The 19,035-nt window shown below is 54.4% G+C and overlaps 1 protein-coding gene across 1 annotated transcript; it reads left to right on the forward strand.

Moving 5' to 3' along the window:
* The first annotated feature begins 489 nt into the window (after positions 1-489).
* On the forward strand, positions 490-9,810 carry COPZ2 (coatomer protein complex subunit zeta 2). Its single transcript, XM_029927016.1, has 9 exons — positions 490-574; positions 685-788; positions 2,545-2,626; positions 3,160-3,251; positions 3,700-3,755; positions 4,476-4,553; positions 6,811-6,862; positions 7,448-7,486; positions 9,477-9,810. The coding sequence occupies exons 1-9, from the start codon at positions 490-492 to the stop codon at positions 9,522-9,524; spliced, it is 636 nt and encodes a 211-aa protein (XP_029782876.1). The 3' UTR covers positions 9,525-9,810.
* The last annotated feature ends 9,225 nt before the right edge of the window (positions 9,811-19,035 follow it).

The raw sequence follows: 19,035 nt of genomic DNA on the forward strand, positions 1-19,035 counted from the left end.
TGGGGGGCCGCCAACTCACGGCTCGCGCGCCCGCGCCCCCGCGAACTTGGGGTCCTCGCCGACCGCCGGGGGAGGGGGCCCGGGCCAGGGCAGGGGATCAAAAGTTCTACGGGCGCGGAGCCGGGAGGAGGCCTGGCCTGAGCGCGCGTAGGGTGAAGTTCTGGATCAGTTCGGAGCGGTGATGGGCACGGCTTGGGGGTGGGGGTGGACCGAGGTTCCGCCGGGAGGGGTGAGGCGTGGCGGGGCGGCCCGGGACTGGAGACCCCACGGGCCGTGGGCTGAGGTGCGTGCTTCTGGAGCCCCCGTCCCCGGGCCAGGGGGCTGGGGCCACGCTAAGAGCGCGGGTCCAGCCTCGGCCCGGGGTTCGCTGGAAGGAGGAGGCTCGGCGCCGCTGTCCCCCCGGCCCAGGTTCTGTGATACACTCCGACTCGGGCTCTGGAGCAGTCAGTGCATGACAGAACTTGGGCCCGGACGGACCTTCTGCACCCAATGGGCATAGCGCCCACCCGAGGCCAGCAGTGGAACATCTGCCTGGGAGTGGAGCAGGCACTGGAGTTGGCCAGTTGTAGCCCAGGTTTGGGCCAGAATGAGCTGTAGACCTTTGGGGTCGCTGGAGCCTGAGGATGGACCCCTGGGACCAGCAGATGCCATAGAGCCAATGGCAGGGTGTCTGCCTTGAGTCAGGAGCCAACGGAGCTCTCCCCTGGTGTCAGTTGCAGGAACCTTCTCTCTACACCATCAAGGCTGTTTTCATCCTAGATAATGACGGACATCGCCTCCTGGCCAAGGTAACCTCCTACCCTCACCAGAAGGCCCCTGAAAACACGGTGCTCCAGCCCCCAAAACAGAAATCCCCACCCAGCTGACTCCCCCCTCCGGAGGACCCCCCTGTGGGCTCTGTGACTCAGAGCAGCTCGGCTTAGATCTTTCCAAAGGTCCTTCTGTGCATCCTCCTGCCTTGTCAGACTGCTGGTCTCTTTCTTCTCTCATTCCCTAAAGTGTCTTCTTATCATTCTTTCCACTGGCCAGCTGGACCTTGGGCATGGAAGGGACCTCCTGAGGGGTCTGTGGAGCCCAGGAGTCTTAGCCCCCAGTTCTAAACAGGCAACCTCCACTTTTTTTCTACAGTTTGGTGAACACTGAGGATTTAGTCTGAGGAGTCTGAGAATTTAGCCAAGTTCTGAGAGACCATTTAATACAACTCTTTCATTTCACAAATAAAGAAAAGGTGGTCTAGAGAGCTAAGTGAGTTGCCTGAGGTCACACGGATGACTATCAGGACACAGATCAGAACTCAGGTATTCTGACTTGAAGCTCAGGAGGGTGATTTTCACTACACCAACTATCCATTGGTCTTGTATCTGTCCTCCACGGCCTGGGTGAACCACACTAGGATGATCCAAAAAATTAATGTCTATCGTCAACACAATCGACTGCAGCAGGGCTATGGCTTCTAAACCAGCTATGAAATCCTTATAGATGTGTTTACTTGGGACTGAAACTTTTCATCTTCCTGATATTCAAATAAGCTTGCCCACCACAGCAGTGGCCAGCAGGGAGGCTACTAATTGGCAAGGGGGACTACCAAGTGGCAAAGTCTACATCCAGAGCATTGAAAGCTCAGCCGAGCACACTTTGCTCCAGCAGATGACCAGAGGCTCCGGAGCCTCATTCCAGCGGGACCCATCCCAGGTTCAAATTAAGAAACTGAGTCAGTGGGGCACCTGGGTGGCTCAGTCGGTTGAACATCCGACTTTGGCTCAGGTCATGATCTCTCAGTTCATGGGTTCAAGCCCCGCGTCAGGCTCTGTGCTGACAGCTAGCTCAGAGCCTGGAGCCTGCTTCAGATTCTGTGTCTCCCTCTCTCTCACCCTCCCCTGCTCACACTGTCTCTCTCTCTCTCTCTCTCTCAAAAATAGATAACACATTAGGGGAGAAAAATGAAAAAGAGAAAAAAAAGAAACTGAGTTAGAGAAACAGGCTCACCAAACCCAAACCAGAAAGCATTGATTTAGTGATGCAGTGGGTGCCAGGAACTTTCCCTTAGATACTTAGTCTTCACCATAACCCTGTCTGCAGTCAGACCATCCCTGGCTCTGCCTCTTACAGAGCAAGAGAGATGTCAGGGAAATCATGGGATTTCTTCACGCCTCAGTTTCCCCATCAGTAGAATGGGGATAACGAGGTAGCTGCTATGGCAGTGATTATAGTAAGGGCCCTTTCCTGCAGACTCAGCTTCCTGTAGAAACAGCGTGACCTAGTGACCACCCCAGTCCTTAGCACACTGCACATCTGGTGAATGTCCAAAAGCCGCCAAGGACTCAGGAGAGGGCTCCAAAACAGGGCTTAAAATTCCTCTACTTTTTGTGACCTTCTTTGCCTAACATTTGTGTTTATGGGGAAACAGTGAGTGTGCAGGCCTAAAGGGCAACAAACAGGAGACAGGTCCCCACGTGGACAGCACCTACCACTCTCTGCTACCCGTCCCGGGAGGATCCAGGCTCTGTGGAAACCTATCACCCCTTCTCCTTTCCTTTCTCATAGTATTATGATGATACATTCCCCTCCTTGAAGGAGCAGATGGCCTTTGAGAAAAATGTCTTCAACAAGACCAGCCGGACTGACAGTAAGTGTCTGCCTCTTCCTTGCTCAGAACTCTCAGACGCATATCGCGGTCCCCTCCATCTGCACACATCTGTCCCTACCGGCCATGAATACCATAAGCCATCCCCTTTTTTTCCCCCCGAGGTTCTTTTTCCTCTCCTTCCCAGCTGTTCTTCTCTCTTCCTCTAGGGAACCTTCACTCCCCGATTCGACTCTTACCCCCCCCCAACCCAACACACCAAGCCCTTCCTCTCAGCAGAAGAGGACAATGGCATTGTGTGTCCCACCCCCACCCCCCCGCCAGCCTGGGGCTGGAACCAGGCATTGCACATGGTGGGAGGGGGGCTGAAGGTCAACCCTGCGCTGGGTTCGTTGACTCCTCAGAATGAACCTTGAGGAAAGGACACACAGCAGCCTGGTGGTAGTGTTCCTAGTGCTAGTCTTGTCAAGGGTTCCTTGGAAAGAGAAGGAGGAAGGGGGAGACCAGCAGAGCTGGAGATCAGGAGGAGGGACCCGGCAGAGGTGGCCACACCTGAAAGCCCCCTCCACTTCCAGGTGAGATTGCATTTTGCGGGGGCATGACCATCGTCTACAAGAGCAGCATTGACCTCTTCCTGTATGTCGTGGGCTCCTCCCACGAGAATGAGGTGAATTCAGGAGGTTGGGGTGACGAGGAGGGTCTGTCTGTGGCTCGGGTTCTGGGGTAGAAGCTGGGTTCTGAAGGCTCATCATTGGTACCCCTCCTTCTAGGCTCTGGGGGGTGGGGAGTGGCCAGGATGGTTCTTTCTGGGATGGTACATATCCCCAATGCCTCTGAGTGTCCCTGGGAATCAGACATGAAGTCCCCTGCAGGGAGTCTTTGCTTCTTCCTTAAATATCACTAGGGAAGGGTACACTCAGTGTCCCACAGTGGGGCACTGCGGTGCTTCTCAGCCCATGCACAGGGAAGCACGCCCCCGAGGTCAAGCTGCACTCAGTCTCCAGCCCTGTCCTCTCTGGATGGGACAACTGGCCGCACAGGTAGGCTCTGGATTCTCCTTTTGGCCTCTGGACCCCAAGCTCTCTTGTTTTCCTCCTGTCTCTCCCCATCCTCAGCTGATGCTCATGTCGGTTCTCACCTGCCTGTTTGAGTCCCTGAACCATGTCTTAAGGTGAGTGAGGTCCTCCGGCCTCCAAGGCCCTCCTCTCCCAGACCTTGATACATCACAGAGGCAGGGGCCCTTCCTCTGCTCTCCTCCTCAAGTCCCCAAAAGACTAAGACTGGACCCAGAGCCCCGTCCTCCGGGGCCCTTGCCCTTGACGGACCGCTGTGGTATCACCTAGAGCAGAGCCACAGGAGGGTATGGCCGGAAAATGAGGTCCAGGAAAGCTGGGTGATGTGCCTGAGGTTCCAATCTGTTTGTATCAGAATAGAGACCCAGACTCCGTTTTGTTTTGTTTTCCTTGAAGCTCAGGATGGCTTTCACTGCACCCCCATTCAGTTACCTGATATCTAGTCCAGTGAACATGGCCTGGGTAAACCAAACCAGAATATACCAAAAATAAATGTCTAAGGACAAGACAATAAACCATACGGTGGCTGTAGCATCTAACCTAGCTCTGCAATGCATTAGGGGTCACTTGGTGGGGGCAGTGTCAGTGCCCTGGGCAAAGAGGGGGCCTAAGGATGAAGACGTGTCCCTTGCTCAGGAATCCTTGCATAGGGCTCCCTCACTGCCCTTGACATTCTCCTTCCCGGTGCTTGTTGGGTTGGAGTGGGGGAATGGGGGGACAGAGAGAGAGAGAGGGAGAGAGAGAGAGAGAGAGAGTCAGTCTGCCTCATCTAGGCAGAAACTCAGCTCCTCATAGCCAGGAGCTGTGTCTGCCTTCAGGAAGAACATGGAGAAGCGCTGGCTGCTGGAGAACATGGACGGAGCCTTCTTGGTGCTGGACGAGATTGTGGATGGCGGGTGAGGAGAGGGGGCCGGAGAGAAGGGGGGCCGCCCAGGGACACTCACAGCGGGAGGTGCCTTTGAGGGTCAACAGCTCTGGATTGCACCCAGCACACCATTGGCTCTCTGGCCAGCTCCTCCCTCCCTTCCCTCCCACCCGGGCCTATTCCCAGGCCCCACTCATGAGGATGGAGGTTGATTTCAACGCTAGCCAGCGTCAAGCAAGCAAGAAAGCAATCTGATGCTGAACTATGGCAGACTGTTGAAGAGGCAGGGTTTGGGGAATGGTTTGCTCTCCAGCACCCAGAAGAAAAGGGCAGCCCAGGCCCCTGCCCATCTCTGGGTCTATCTCTGGGAGATCTCCATTCTGCTCCCTACTGCCTCCAGACCTCCCCCTCTTAGAGCTCCATCCCAGCCTCAGCTAGATGCAGGACGTGGGCCCATTGCTCATTCTGCCTCAGCCTTCCTTTCCTCCTCTTTCCAATGGAGATAGGGGACTGACGACCTACCTCATAGGGTGTAGGGGTTAACTGAGGTGAGGCAGGCGACGCTCACAGCCCGCGTTCAATAAACTGCTATGCTAGGAGGTTCTTCGGAAGCCGGGAGCTCATATGAGAAGGGTTGATTAGTGTGAATTTCCATGGGAGGTGACATTGAGGTAGAAAAGGAAGTTCTGGCTCAGGGGCAAAGGATAATAGAAGCCGATCGCCTTAAAAACATGCCTCTTTCATAACGTCCATTTTCGAGATGAGGAAACAGAGGTCCAGAGCTTCAAGTGACCTCTCCAAAGTCCCATGGCTAGGGAGCAGCAGGACCAAGATCAAACCCCCATGGGCCTGGTCCCAGAGACTGAGCTCTTTGCTCGACACTGTCGCACATGCACTCTGGGAGACAGGGTGCTGCAGGATTCCTTTCTCCTTCCCTCCCCCTTCCCTCTCTGTTGACTGCCTGTTGAGGCAAGGCTGATTGCCGGAACCCAAAGTGAGTGAGATAAGACCAGGCTTTGTGGGACCAGAAATATATGCAATTTAGGAGAAACTCTTTAAGGAACATAACCACACACCCACACACCCACACACACACCCACACACACACACACACACTATTACAAATATAAAATGAGGTGCAGGGCCTTGGAAGAGCCCTGGGAAGGGAGGATGCCTCCAGGTCTCTTGAGGAACTCAGTTTCCCTCCAAGGAAAATCAGGGAAGTGTCGAGACAGTGCCCAAACTGGAGGCTTGGCCTGGAGCCTTGGCCGGGGACGTTTCTCTCTCTCTCTCTTTTTTGTAAATGTTTATTTTTGAGAGACAGAGTGCAAGTAAGGGAGGGGTAGAGAGAGAGGGAGACACAGAATCCGAAGCAGGCTCCAGGCTCCAAGCTGTCAGCACAGAGCCTGATGCAGGGCTCGAACTCACTAATTGCAAGTTTGTGATCTGAGCCAAAGTCAGACACTTGACGGACTGAGCCACCCAGGTGCCTCAGGATGTTTCTGTCTTATGAGTGAAAGGATCTCTGGTGAGGGGCTGCCAGCTGCCCCAGTGATAGGGCCTGGAAGAGGCTCTTGGAGAAGTATCTGTTCACTTCCCCAGGAGTGGTATGAGAAAAACTCAGCTTTTGCATCGGAGGAGCCTCTTTGAGGAAAGGGGAGCACTCAGTCAATCCCACGGCCTCTGTCTCACCCACAGTGACCAGCCCTCACACCCGCACCCGGAAGCATACCTACAGCAGCACCATAGCGCCCACACTGCATCGTGCAAGACTGCCCACGAGCTGAGAAACGCCTTGAAACTTGGGTCTATCGAAACGGAAGACAGATTTTTATTTTAAGTGTCCACTCTTTCATGTGCAGCATGGCCCCGTGGCATAGAATAATAGTGAAACAAGATGGGATCCCCAGGGGGCCTCCCTTCCTTCACCGCATCTGAATCCATCCCTAGACCCAGAATGCAAATCGAACTTTCAAGAGCTCCAAGTTTTTCAGTCTCTGCTTTTGACCCTCTGATCATTCTAGACTGGACTGCCCTCACTTGTTTCAAAGCTTTTGCCCAGTGACAAGTGTGTGACCACCAGGTTTGATGTGGAGAGGAATCAAAGCTGAGGGCTGTCCATAGTGAGGGAGAGTTCTGGCTGAGGAATATGGAGGAGGGGGGACCAGAAGAGGGGCTGCTTCAGGATGCAGTAAGCGGGGGCTCAGAGAAGGGGGACGCCTAGCAGGAAGAAGCAGCAGAGGGAAGTGTCATGGCATTGATTTTCCTTCTGGTTTCTCATCTTGTAGTGTGATTCTGGAGAGTGACCCCCAGCAAGTGATCCAGAAGGTGAATTTTAGGGTAAGAATCTTCCTGCCTGCCCCTCACTCCCATCTCTTCCAGGCTGCCCTTCCCTTCCTCTCCCTGCCGTCCTGGTGCAGGAGGGATGCTAGGAACCCAGGCTTCTCCCACAGAAGAAACTACTGGGGTGATGTACCTGTGGCAGGTTTGGGGGGGTAGTTAGTACAAGAGATCTCCTGCCCTCCCCCCTTTAAGATCCCCAAGTACCTCACCGTTCTCCCCAGTGGGAAAGTACGGACTGGGGAAAGAAAGAAAGTCACCAAAAGGCACCAGATGGCTGCCTTGGCCTTGAGTTTGCAGAGTGGGGGGGCGGGGTACAGATAGACCCTCCCTGCCTAGTTTGGCTTCTCGTGTCTGGATGAAACCTTTTCTCCCATCTTTATTCCCCTTCATGCCCTTGCTCTCCATGCATCCATTGATGGGCCCCCAGGGTCTTAGCTTTCAAGTGGCAGACTGGGGGGTGAACATGCACCTAACCACTGCACCACCCCACCACCCACTCCAGCGCCCCTTTCCTTCACCTCTCTTTCTTTACCCAATGCCCTCTCCCGGCCTTGACCACTCTCTGACATTGTTTCCCCGCAGGCAGATGACAGCAGCCTGACTGAACAGAGTGTGGCCCAGGTAGGCCCGTCATCTGCCTCAGCGAGAAATGGGACAGAGGGAGGAAAGCAGAGCCTCCCGGGGGGGACCCAGTGGGACTACTGAAGCTGAGAAGTCAGGGGTGCAGGAGGGAAGGGATGAGGCAGTGACAGGCCATCTCTTGGAGGGAGTCCCTGGAGCCTTCCGCAATCTCCAAGATGGTGCAGAGCTGGGTCTTAATGAATGATGCATGCCCCACCAGCAGCCCACCTCATCTGGCTTGGTGTCATTGGCTGAAAACCCAGGGTAAGCAACCACCCTGGAGATGACTGGGTCACTTGTCCCGCAAAGCATTCTGGGGACTTATGGGCCCCTGATGCTTCCCCCCAAACCTGGAAGGGGTAGCAAATAGGAGTTTCCCTCCAGCCCCTCACCACTTGCTGTTTAGGGTTCCTGCTGGCGTTGTTAAGAGACCCTCAAATCCGTGACAGGATCTAACCATCTCCACTCACCACTTGCCACCTTGCTCCTGCATGACCTGGCTGTGGGAAAGTCCATCCCGGCCAGTCTCCTGCATGGTCCTGTCTGGGAATGCGTGTGTGGCAGGGCTCAGGTTCCTGGATCCCTGGCCCGCCTGGTTCCACAGCTGGGCAAACTTCCTGCTTGTCAGTCCGACTGCTTGACCTCCATTCTGTCTGCCCACAGGTCTCTCTGCCCAGACTAATCCTGCTTTTATGGACCCTCCCACCCTGGTGCACTAACTGCCTCCTGCTGTGATAGCTCAGGCCGAGATGGACCCAAGCCATCCCGTGTGGAGCGCCAGGTGTGGTGCCCACTTCCTTTCCTGCCTTTGCCGCTCATGACGCTGCCTCTCCCTCCCTTCCAGTTCCCAGTGCCTCCTCGTGCCTTACTGGAAACAGGAGCCACATGGCAGTTTTCAGGTCATAAAGAGGTTGGAGAGCAATGAGCAGAGCAGTTGAGAACACAGGCGCTCCTGGTGGGAGTCATCCCAGGATGCATGTCCCCCTACCACCTGCAAGCTGGGTGACCCGCAGCAAGCTGCTCAACCTCTCGGGGCCCCACATTATCACAGGACACTCCTCGTAGAGTTATTATGTGAATTAGAAAAGCAAATGCATGGAAAGCTCTTAGACCAGCTCCTATTCTTTTTTTGGAAGAGGGAAAGAATGAAGACATAGCATGTTAATGAAATTCTTGAGTAAAATACCAAGGGAGTTGTAGGTGGTGAACGGGAGATGAAATGAGGGGAAAGTTAAGTTTCTGGCCGGGAGTACAGGAGAACCCCAGGGCCGGTGCTGTCCCTGAGACAAGAGAGAGACTGTGCAGGAGGAAGGGACATACAGTGTGGGAAGGGACTTCAGTGGAAGGGAATGAGGCTTGATGGCTGGAGGGATGATCTGAGGGACATACCTGGGGTCCCCACCACGTTGGCGCTGTGTGTGCACAGTTGTGTGGATTTGACGAAGTCAAAAGCTGTTTTCCTCGGCAGGATGTGAGACTGACAGCATCTGAGCGCAGGTGGCCCGTAGCAGCACTGGGCCAGCCCCCTTTGCCAGCTGTGCCACATCAGCAGCGGCTGGGGCTGAGGCTTTGAGGAAAGCTGCCAGCTGAGACTAGAGCTAGGGGTTTGCTGAGGTGTCTGGGCACAGGAAGTGTCTGGCCTGGGCCTAGCCTCTGCCTAGACGTGGCACTGTGGGCGGGCGCTTGCCTGGCGTGGCACGGGAGAGACGGGGCCTGCTGCCACACCCAGGGCAGCAGATGCAGGAACAGTGGAGGGCTGGGCAGGCTGGGGCCCGGGCAGGGAGCTGGCTGCAGCCAGTTTGGACTGCTCTGTGGCTGGCCCAGCCCCACTTAAGCCTGGCAGAGATGAGCTGCTGCCACCTAGTGACGGAGGATCACAGGGACACAGGAAAAGTGGGCTTGTAGACCTTGCCCTCACTGCAGTGTTAAGGTGCTTGATAGTCCCCACGCCCCCCAATTCTTTCTCTCAGCCTTATTCCGTATTCCCCAGGTTCTTCAGTCTGCCAAGGAACAAATTAAATGGTCGTTACTGAAATGAAGGCTGTGGATTCAGGGCTCCCTGCCCCCAGAGCATTTCCCCAATCCTGGCAAAAGCTGAAAGACCTCTGGAGAGAGGAGAGACCTCTCTGTACCGCTAGACACCCCCGGAACTGACTCCTGAGGTCTCTGGCCTGGGAGTCCGAGATGCAAAGATTTGGCTTCAATAGTGACTCACCCTTCTCACTGCCCTGGACTGCCCCTTGGGCCATGAGAACCAGCTGAGCCGCCTTAACTCAGACCTTAGGCATCCTTGGCCCTAATAAACCTGCTTTGTCTCCTGCCAATGGTCTCCTTGTCTCTTGGCCTGAGAAGTGTGTATAAGGTACTGCACTCCCTGTGTCTCTTCTTTAGGTTGCTCAGTACCGGGGTGTCCCGGCTGTGGCCGAATCACTGTGGTCGTGTGATCGGGGAGGGGGTGGGTCAAGGGAAAGGGGATGATTTATCCTCCTGAGGGGGTGTGACACGGATACCACGGAGCCCCATGTGTGATGAGAAGAGCCAGATAGGATTGTGTGGCACGGTAAAAAGTGATAATGGGTGATATGGCGCACATTGGGGGAAAAGAAGACCCCTGTATGGCGCATACCTCCGGGAACAAGAGAGCCAAAGATGGTACACACGTAGTGACCCTTTTGGGGATTCTTTACGTCATTTTTTCCATTCCCAGCTTCCAAAAGGGAAGGGCGAAAGGCTTCCTCTAGACAAACTGAGAAACAACACACCCGTTTTTCTTGGCTTGACCAGTACAGCGGAATTCCTAGACTAGCATACATCCTCGGCACTAGAGCCCTGCAAGCTTGGCATAGCTGGGCCTGGAGGTTGGCGGCGAGGAAGCATCAGCCAGCCCCCGCCATGCATGTGTGTCCAGAGCACCCAGTTATCTCCAGAAAGTGTGAGTGAAGAGCTGCAGGTCCGGAGGATCAAGGGCAGGGGGGAGTCCAGAGGCAAACGGGAAGGATGGAGCGACTTCCTAGGAGACGTGTCTCCCTTCTTTCGCATCGTCCCAGAACCGCCTGTTTTTCCTTTTCTCTGACGCCTACACTCTCTGCGTCTCTGTACGTAAGTCCTCAAAAGTGCTTAAGGGTCCGTTCCAGGACGGCGCGCGCTGTACCCTCGATACCTTTTTAAGAACAGCCGCAGGTCCACGCCCCGCCCCTTCCCCGCCCTTCCCCGCCCTTCGCCGGCAAGCTGCGCGCGCGGAGCCCCGCCCCAGGACCGCATCCGCGATCCTACAGCGCCACCTGGAGGGGAAGGTGGGAAACGCTCTCCCTCCGGGTCCTGCTGCCCCGAATAACTCCGCCCCCAGGGCGGGACCAACCCCTGCTCCTAAGTTCCTCCCCGGCCTCCAACACTGACAACAGAGTGTTACCCTAGCAACCAGCACGCAGGCCCTGCCTAGCGAGTTCCCCACAGCGCGGGCACACGAATTTCTGCCAGCCACTACAGTAAAAGAGCAGCGAGACTTGGATATTAATAGAGGCTGGCCCTGCGGGTTACCACGTCCTACATTATAAAACACTCTAAGGTTGGATATTTATAATGGCCATGACTACTTCTGTAATTAGAGAAAATGATAAAGGTATAGTTATATAAACAAATACATTGTAAGACCTGTGTACATAAGCCATTCCAGTAAATACTGCAAGAAGGCAACTCTGAAAGGGTAAAAAGAATATGCAGTTCAATGCTGTAGAGTTCAGAGGCCAGTGTGGCGACGGGAAGTGAGAAGTTCTCCACGAATACTTTGGCAACTATGCGGCCTCATCCGGTGCCCGGCTCCATCCACTGCCTCTAAACGACTGGAAGGTCGAGAGGGGCAAATTAGCTTCCTAGCAACCCTGTCGCGCCTGCCCAGCCCCTGTAATTCCAGTTATGCAGGGACTGGAATGGGAAGGCCCGACCCTTCACACAAAAAGGCTCACCGAATTCCTGGGGACAATGCGATGCTATCCCCATTCTACGGAAGGGCAACACCGAGGCTCTGAAAGTTAAACTATTTGCGGCAGTTTCCGCAAAACCGGGAAGGGGAACTGCTGGAGGGAGGTGGCTTTCCCATGCCCCCTGACCTAGGGCCACACAGGGACTGTAGTGGGTTAAGAGGATTGAGAGCGGAGGGGGCATAGTAACGTAGAGAGGCGACAAGAAAGGTGTCCTCGCCCGATGCGACTAAGGGACTACGGGAAAGCGGGTTGCAGCAAAGCAGCCGACCCACGCCCGCGGCGGGGAGAGGACAGCGCAGAGAAGGCAGCGGAAGCCGGGAAGTGCGGGCAGGGACGGCGCGCTGCTCCTTCCCGGGGATTCCAAGTTTGCTGGCCCGGCCCTCTGGGGGCCGAGGCGGAGAGTCCGCTGCGTTCCCGGGCCTCTCGGCGCCCGCAGCCCCGCGGAGCCTCCTGAACAGCGGGCCAGGCGGTCTGCCTGGAGCTCTGCCCGCCGGCACCCGCTTTCCCGCAGACCGCCTCATTAGCGCTGCCCCGGGCGGGAGCCAGCCGGCGCAGAGGGGAGCGCGCAGCACCCGGCAGGCGGGCGCGCCGTCTGCCCCGGACCCGGTTTCGGGAAGGGCGGTCGGCAGTTCCCGACAGGAGCGGCTGCGGAAGCCTAGCTTTCCCGTCTGTTCTCCTCCCCAGGGGCCCTCCTTTCTGCTTCCCCCTGCCCCTCGCCCTCTTGGGCGACTCAGCGTGTCTCGAGTGTATACGGGGAAGGCGACTTCAGGGCGCTCCCTTTCTCCTGCAGAGTGGGCAACGGGGCAAGTCAGAAACCGAGACTGTCTGGCTTGGGTCCAGACCAGAGGGCGCACACAGAAGCACTGGCCCCGGGTCTCTGATCGCTGGAGGAGCCCTCGCCACACCTAGACCGGGCTAGGGACACGGTACCGCCAGGCCTTCGGGGCCCCTTTATACCACTCTGAGCGGGTCGCTCCAGTTCCCTCTACGCACGCCCCCAGCTTTCTGGCCATTGGCTGGCAGGAAGGCAGAGGTGGTCGATTGGCTTGCGTCCAGACAGTGATGGATGGCTCCCCGTCGGCTGGACAGCCGCGGGACCAAGCGTGTCTTGGCTGGGAGGCCCAGTTCGCCTAAGGAGGAGCCAACCAGGCCTGGGGAGGGGCGGGGGATGAGTTAGAGAGACCCACCTTAAGCGTACACTTTGCGCCCTCAATCTACCTTTGAAACCAGAGAGAGAGAGAGAGAGAGAGAGAGAGAGAGAGAGAGAGAGAGAGAGAAATCTTACCTCTGAATTTCCAGTAAATACTCCCTTTAACTTCAGAACCTGATGTAGACAAAGTTGAAAATTTTACCCAAAGCAGGGTTGGCACAACCCTACAAGTCTCTTTCCCTCTAGACAGGGTCTTGTTCATTTAACAATATTTGTACATTATATTCATTCATTCATTCATTCATTCATTCATTCATTCAAGTGTTTGAGTGCCATGAGCCAGGTACTGGAGAAAGAAGAGAGGGAGACTGATTTTCAAGTGACCGACTCCAGACTTGGCAGTGGGGTCAGGGCGAGGGCTGAAAGTAGAGAATGGTTTTGAGATCTATAAATACTAAACACTAAAACCGGAAAATATCCTAAATGAGGATCCAAAGAAATGAGAGCCGTTGTGAAGCACGTGTGGACTTTGGTAAGAAGTGCAGTACTGATGCAAAGTAGTAGGAGTAAAATTCATTTTTATTTGGAGTGAATTCTTTCAACAGACATTTGCTAACTGTCCGTTCTGAGCAGGTCACCTTGCTGGAGGGTGATGGCAGCTTCTAACAGGAATCGGAAGACACAGCTCCTGATCTGACTGGGAACAAAGTTACCTCTGCGGAAATTGTAAATATTGACAGAGGACATGGTGTGTTACACCACGGTTTGTTCTTTCAAGAGAATCAGGGAAAGAGACACTACGAAGGGAGCAATAAAGTGTGTAAAGGAGAGGGCAGAGAATCTCTGGTTAAGGAATTGCAGGCGCAGGAATGTCGCCGGAATGGACACAGGCGTCTCTGTGAGGAGGCTGGAGTGCACTGAGACAGGAGGCTTCTGCCTGGACGGGCTGCTACTGGAGGGAGGTGAGTGTTGAATGCTACACGCTGAAGAGTTTACCACTACTCTGTCCACCCTACAAACACGATGGTCCTCAAAACAACCTAACAAGGTAGATACTGTTAGCCTTATTTTTACATTTGAAGGACCTGAGGGTTTGGATAATTAGCCTCATGGCACAAAGGTGAGATTTAAGCCCATGCTGGTCTGATTCCGTTGCCCATTGCTTTTTGTCCAACCACAGAGCTAAGGAGCTTGGTGTATATTCTGAAGGCTATCGGGAGCCATTGAAAGTTTTCAAGCAGTTAAGTGATGTCACCTCTGTGTTCTGAGCAAGGAACTCTCTCAGCAATGTGAAATGTGGATTGAAGAGGCGCATAAGAGTTTAGAGTCAGTGTATGATTCACAGAAGGCAATCATTTTCTTTTTTTAAATTTTTTTAATGTTTTATTTATTTTTGAGACAGAGAGAGATACAGCATGAGAGGGGGAGGGGCAGAGAGACAGGGAGACACAGAATCTGAAGCAGGTTCCAGGCTCTGAGCTGTCAGCACAGAGCCCGACACGGGGCTCGAACTCACGAACTGGGAGATCATGACCTGAGCCAAAGTCGGATGCCCTACCAACTGAGCCACCCAGGTGCCTCCTCACCTGATTTTTAAGGCATTGAAAATATGTATCTTATTCTCCTGGCTGCAATGAGTCCTCATCCAGGAAAACTTGAGGATAGAGGAAAACTCTGAAAGTCATAGAGGCCATGCGCCTACCTCCAGGCAACAGCTCCTTAGTGACTGACAGGGGTTCCTGAGGTGGGTCTGCTGGGGACACATGGGGCAGATATGTAGAGACAAGGGCTTCAGTGATAGAATGACTGGAAGAGACTGGGCTCAGCTGCTTTGGGTCCGGTCGGTTAGGGACCATCCCTACCACTCTGGAGGGTTCAGCCCTGTGTTCAAAAGGCTGGGGATCTCCTGGAACATTCTCTCCTAAGAGATGACTGGGGAAGTCCAGAATTCAGCACTTGGTGATGGGGAAGCAGATGAGATTTTTAAAACTTCTGAGACCAAAAAGGATCTGTGCCTTCTCTGAATGGCAGCAAGAAGTGTCGCCTCTCACAGGTCTGCCCAGAAGATGGTGCTGTAAGACAAGCCCCACCTCTACCTTGCCCAGCTGGGATCCGGCTGGGGCCCTGGAAGCCTGCAGGAACCACATCTCGGAGCTTCTCCACCGCCTCCCTGCAGCAGTTACCGCTCAGTGCTGAGCACTGGAGTCCATTCCTAGAGGTCCCTAGACCTAGACAGAGCCTTGGTGTTGGGGGGCATCTCAGGAGAGAGGCCTGTGCATCTTGATGGAAAGGGGAGAGGGACCCTAGGAACCAGCGACAAATGCACTGAGAAAACAGGGTCTCTATCAATACACTGTCAAGAAAACCAGGTCTCCCTTTCAACACTGGAGACTCGACCCCGCTCCTTAGGGTAGATGAAGATTGGGCAAGAAGGCTGAGAGGTTCTGGGCATGGAACAAAGTTTATACTCTCACTGCCTAGTGAGAGACCCTCAGATGAGGGAAGTGGGGCTGAAAGGGTGACTTCAGTGTCACGGAGCTAACAAGTGAGAGCTGGAAGCAGGAAAGAGGGTTTCCCAAAACCTTGCTCACCTCCCTCTGCCCTGCTGCCCCTTACTTTCTGCAGAACATTGGAATCTTTTCTTTTTTTTTTAATTTATTTTATTTTTTTAAATGTTTTATTTTTTCTTTTGAGAGAGAGAGAGAGAGAACGAGCACGAGCAGGGGAGGGTCAGAGAGAGAGGGAGACACAGAATCCGGAGACAGGCTCCAGGCTCTGAGCCAGCTGTCAGCACAGAGCCTGACGCGGGGCTTGAACCTGTGAACGGCGAGATCATGACCCAAGCCCAAGTCAGACACCTAACCGACTGGGCCACCCAGGTGCCCCAGAACATTGGAATCTAACACTGACAAATAGAATTGCCACAACAAGGACGGCTTTCTTGGGCAATTTTTTAAAAAGGGGAGCTCTTGACTCAAAATCCCCAATTCACATCTTTTCCTTGCATGTTTTCAAGAAGATTGTTAATAGAGGAAGGAGAGAATATGTACACAAAAGACAAAGAAGCTCCTTGTATAGATTTCTTTTAACGAGACGTATGTAAATAACACATTCGCCAGGTTAGGTAAAAGAGTTGTATTTCCTGGGCATATGTACTTTTATTGGCACCCCCTGAGCTGTGGGGTGAGTCATCCCCAATGCACAGCTGGGGAAAACGAGCTACTGTGGTCTTGGGAGCACAAGCAGTGAGGTCTTGAACCAAGGAAGAAAGGTCTTCCTTTTCTTCACTTAGAAGAAAGGTCTCTCTGCTGTTAGGACAACGACCTGGACTCAGTGGGCCTGCCCTTCCTCTGTGTTCCCTTTGAACCCAAAGGGTTCCAGCAAGATGGAGCGTCAGAATGGCTGGGACTAGGCTGATGGGTGGGTAGGTGGGTAGGTGAGTGCAGGAGGGAGATGGAAAATCAGACACACTTCCCTAGGGCCCATGAGAAACTCCGGCGGGCAATATTAAACGAATCAGAGAAGGTGAGAATCCTGGAAACCCATGCGGAGCTCTGTGCCCCACACGGCCCCTTCCAGTCCGTCCCCAACAAGGATTAGAACGCAGGAAGGCTGCTCTTGTGTCCCAAGGATGAAACAAGTGTTTACAAAAGCTGGAGAAGCATGCCAGGATGCTTGTCTAGGCCCAGAATGGATTTCCAGGACATGAGGTTAATACTACTCCATCCTGAAAAACAACTAGAAGAAAAAAAAGTGGGAGTCTCTAGTTCTGTACCTCTTTTGTTCTGAGGGGGTGCATTTGGGTCTTCTTGAAGTTCTACCTGAATGCATTGAGAGGAGCTGAGGTGCAGCAGGTAAGAAAGAGACAAAGAGGGGCTGGGAAGGCATGGGGAGGGGGTTGGGGGGAAGCAGGGGAGAGACCAGGAGGCTGGGCTGAGAGACAGCACAGGGCTTAGGGCGGCTCCTGCCGGCATCCTGGGTGCACGCGATCCTGAGCACCCCCTCCAAGATGGCGCCCTTCAGGGGATGCTTGACTTAAAGCTCAGACGCTGGGCAGCAGCAGGAAGGAGGGAATTGGGGTGTCCCAGGGCAGATCTGCTCAAGGGGTCTATTTGTAGAGCCAGAGCCCCAGGGACTGCCGTGTGCAAGCTGCTTAGGGCTCTGAGTCACAAGAGAAATAAGGAGCTTCCCTGATGGCAGTCTTACTCCTCCTCTTCCGGACTCACCTCTTCCCTCCACTCTCCTTAAACCTACTGAATCCCTTAGGCAGCTGGGATCAACATAAGCTAGAGGCTGATCCGTGTACAAGGGAAACAGGGGAGCCTGGAAACAGCAGAACCTGGGAGAGGTATCCGTGTACAGGGCAAATGAGGGGAGCCTGAAAACAGCTGAATCTGGGGAGATGGAACTGCCTAGTGAGAGAGCAAGGGGGTTCTGGAAACTGCCGAACCCAGGGAGGCCAATTTGTATACCGGGGAAACATGGGGGAACCTGGAAACAGCAGGATCTGGGGAGACAGTTCGTGTACAGCGGGGCAGAGAGTGAGAAGCCTGAAAACTGTTGAGGCTGGGGAGGCAGATTCGTGTGCAGGGGGAGCGAGGGGAGACTGGAAACTGCACAATCTGGGGAGATGTGCAGTGTACAGGAGAAGCTGGGGCAGCCTGACAACAGGGGCTCTCAGGGGATGGATTTGTGTGGGATTGCAGTGGGGGGATGGGGAGCCTGGGGAGTCTGATGAGGCAGGCGGGGCAGGGAGACAGACAATCACAGGAGTGGAGTCAGAGAGGTGGTGATGTGGAATGGGGGGCACAATGAGCCCCCTCCCTAGGAGGTTTGAGTGAGACTCCTTCGCAGCCCCCATTCTTCCAGACACTGCAGGGCAAGCGAATAGATCTCCAATGGTGACCCAAGATTTCACATGGCAAGAGGAGAAGGGTGTTTGAGAGCAGTTGCTATCCTGGTCCTAAAATGAGCAGAGCCCCAGGGGAGCGGAGGAGCAGGAGCAGGGGTGGGGTGGGGGTGGGGGTGGTGAAGAGATTGAAGAAGCTGTACCATCCCCCTGCCTCCTTCCCTACCCCTCACTGACAGGGAGAGGCCTCTTTCTCCCTTTCACCCAACCAGTCTGACCTCTCCCCCAAGCGGTTCACTTCTGAGTGACAGACAGACAAAGACAGAGCTGGAGACAATCGACTGAGGGAGGCCCCACAAAAGCTCCTTCCCCACCCCTCCAACCCCCCCAGAGAGGCCTTAGGCTGACCAGGGCCAACGGGAGCTGTCACTCCAGTGGCATTGCCTTCAGGTGACAGGTCTTCTGGAGACAGAGTGACGACGGGCTTAGAAAGGCCTGAGATTTTTGGGATTCTGCCTGTGCCTCTTGGAAACCAGCCTGTTAGTTGCCCCTGAGAGAGGAAAGGGAGGGGTACCCGCAGCCACCACAGCAGAAAGCAAAGCGAGGCCCCGCTGTCGGCTAGGTATGGGATCTTGGGCCAGTTATGGGCCCTCTCTGAGTCTATGTTTTGTCATCTGTAAAATGAAAGATTGGTTTGGATCTCGGAAGGCCCTTGCAGCTCTAACATGAGGATTCTTAGGAGACTCGGGAGAAAGAGCCCAGAGTAGCATTTCTTCTCATTGGCTGATGCTGCTCCGGGACTTTGCAGGCAAACATTGGGAGGAGGCTGGCATTTGGATGTTGTGGGAGTGTTTATGTAAGCTTTGCCTGGTGCGGAGGGAGGAGAACTTTTCCCCTTCTCATCGCTCCGAGGGGGTCCCTCCCCCTAAACCACCTTGGACTTCCTGGCTGGTGAATTAGCCTGGAACGTGGAATCAACAACCCTCTCCCACATGTTTTGCTCTGCTTCTGGGCTGGCCTCACCCTTTGCCCCTCTGTCCTTTTTTGTCTTTGACTTCTGTTATTACCCTGTTTCTCTTAAAGCCAGAGATGTTTGGGTCTTGTAATGAAGCTACAGAGTCTAAAGGAAAGGATTCTCCTCTTTCAATAGAAAGACCTCCAGAGTCTGTCTCGGAAGCCAAGGAGGGTCAGGCCTGGTTAGTACTTGGGTGGGAGAAAGGCCTCCAGGTACCCCAAGGCCCTGGGGGCTTACAACTGCCTCTTGCCCACTAGCAAGCCTGGAGAAAGAACACAGTACATCACTTGCAAGGCTGCCTGCTGTGAGCGCATGGGAGATCCGCCTTTAAACAAAACCCCTCAGCCTGGGAGCATGAGAAGCATACTGTGGGATGGCCAGGGGATCAAAGCAACCACAGGCCAAGGTCAGGCCAGGCTGCACCATTTGAGTACCAGACCTGGGTCTCTCCACTCCTCCCTTAGTCCGAGAAAACACGGGTTAGCACAAGGGGCAGAGCTTGGGCAAATGCTCTGCCCGCTCCAGCAGCCCACCTCACTCCCAGTCTGTGCAGAA

This window comes from Suricata suricatta, chromosome 17 (genome assembly GCF_006229205.1).
Source record: "Suricata suricatta isolate VVHF042 chromosome 17, meerkat_22Aug2017_6uvM2_HiC, whole genome shotgun sequence".
Lineage (NCBI taxonomy): Eukaryota > Metazoa > Chordata > Mammalia > Carnivora > Herpestidae > Suricata > Suricata suricatta.

Coding starts and splice junctions, on each gene's coding strand:
- COPZ2 (XM_029927016.1), top strand. CDS start 490: ATGGGCATAGCGCCCACCCGAGGCCAGCAGTGGAACATCTGCCTGGGA. Junction 4,554..6,810: donor GACGAGATTGTGGATGGCGG/GTGAGGAGAGGG, acceptor CTCATCTTGTAG/TGTGATTCTGGAGAGTGACC. Junction 7,487..9,476: donor CTGAACAGAGTGTGGCCCAG/GTAGGCCCGTCA, acceptor CGTATTCCCCAG/GTTCTTCAGTCTGCCAAGGA.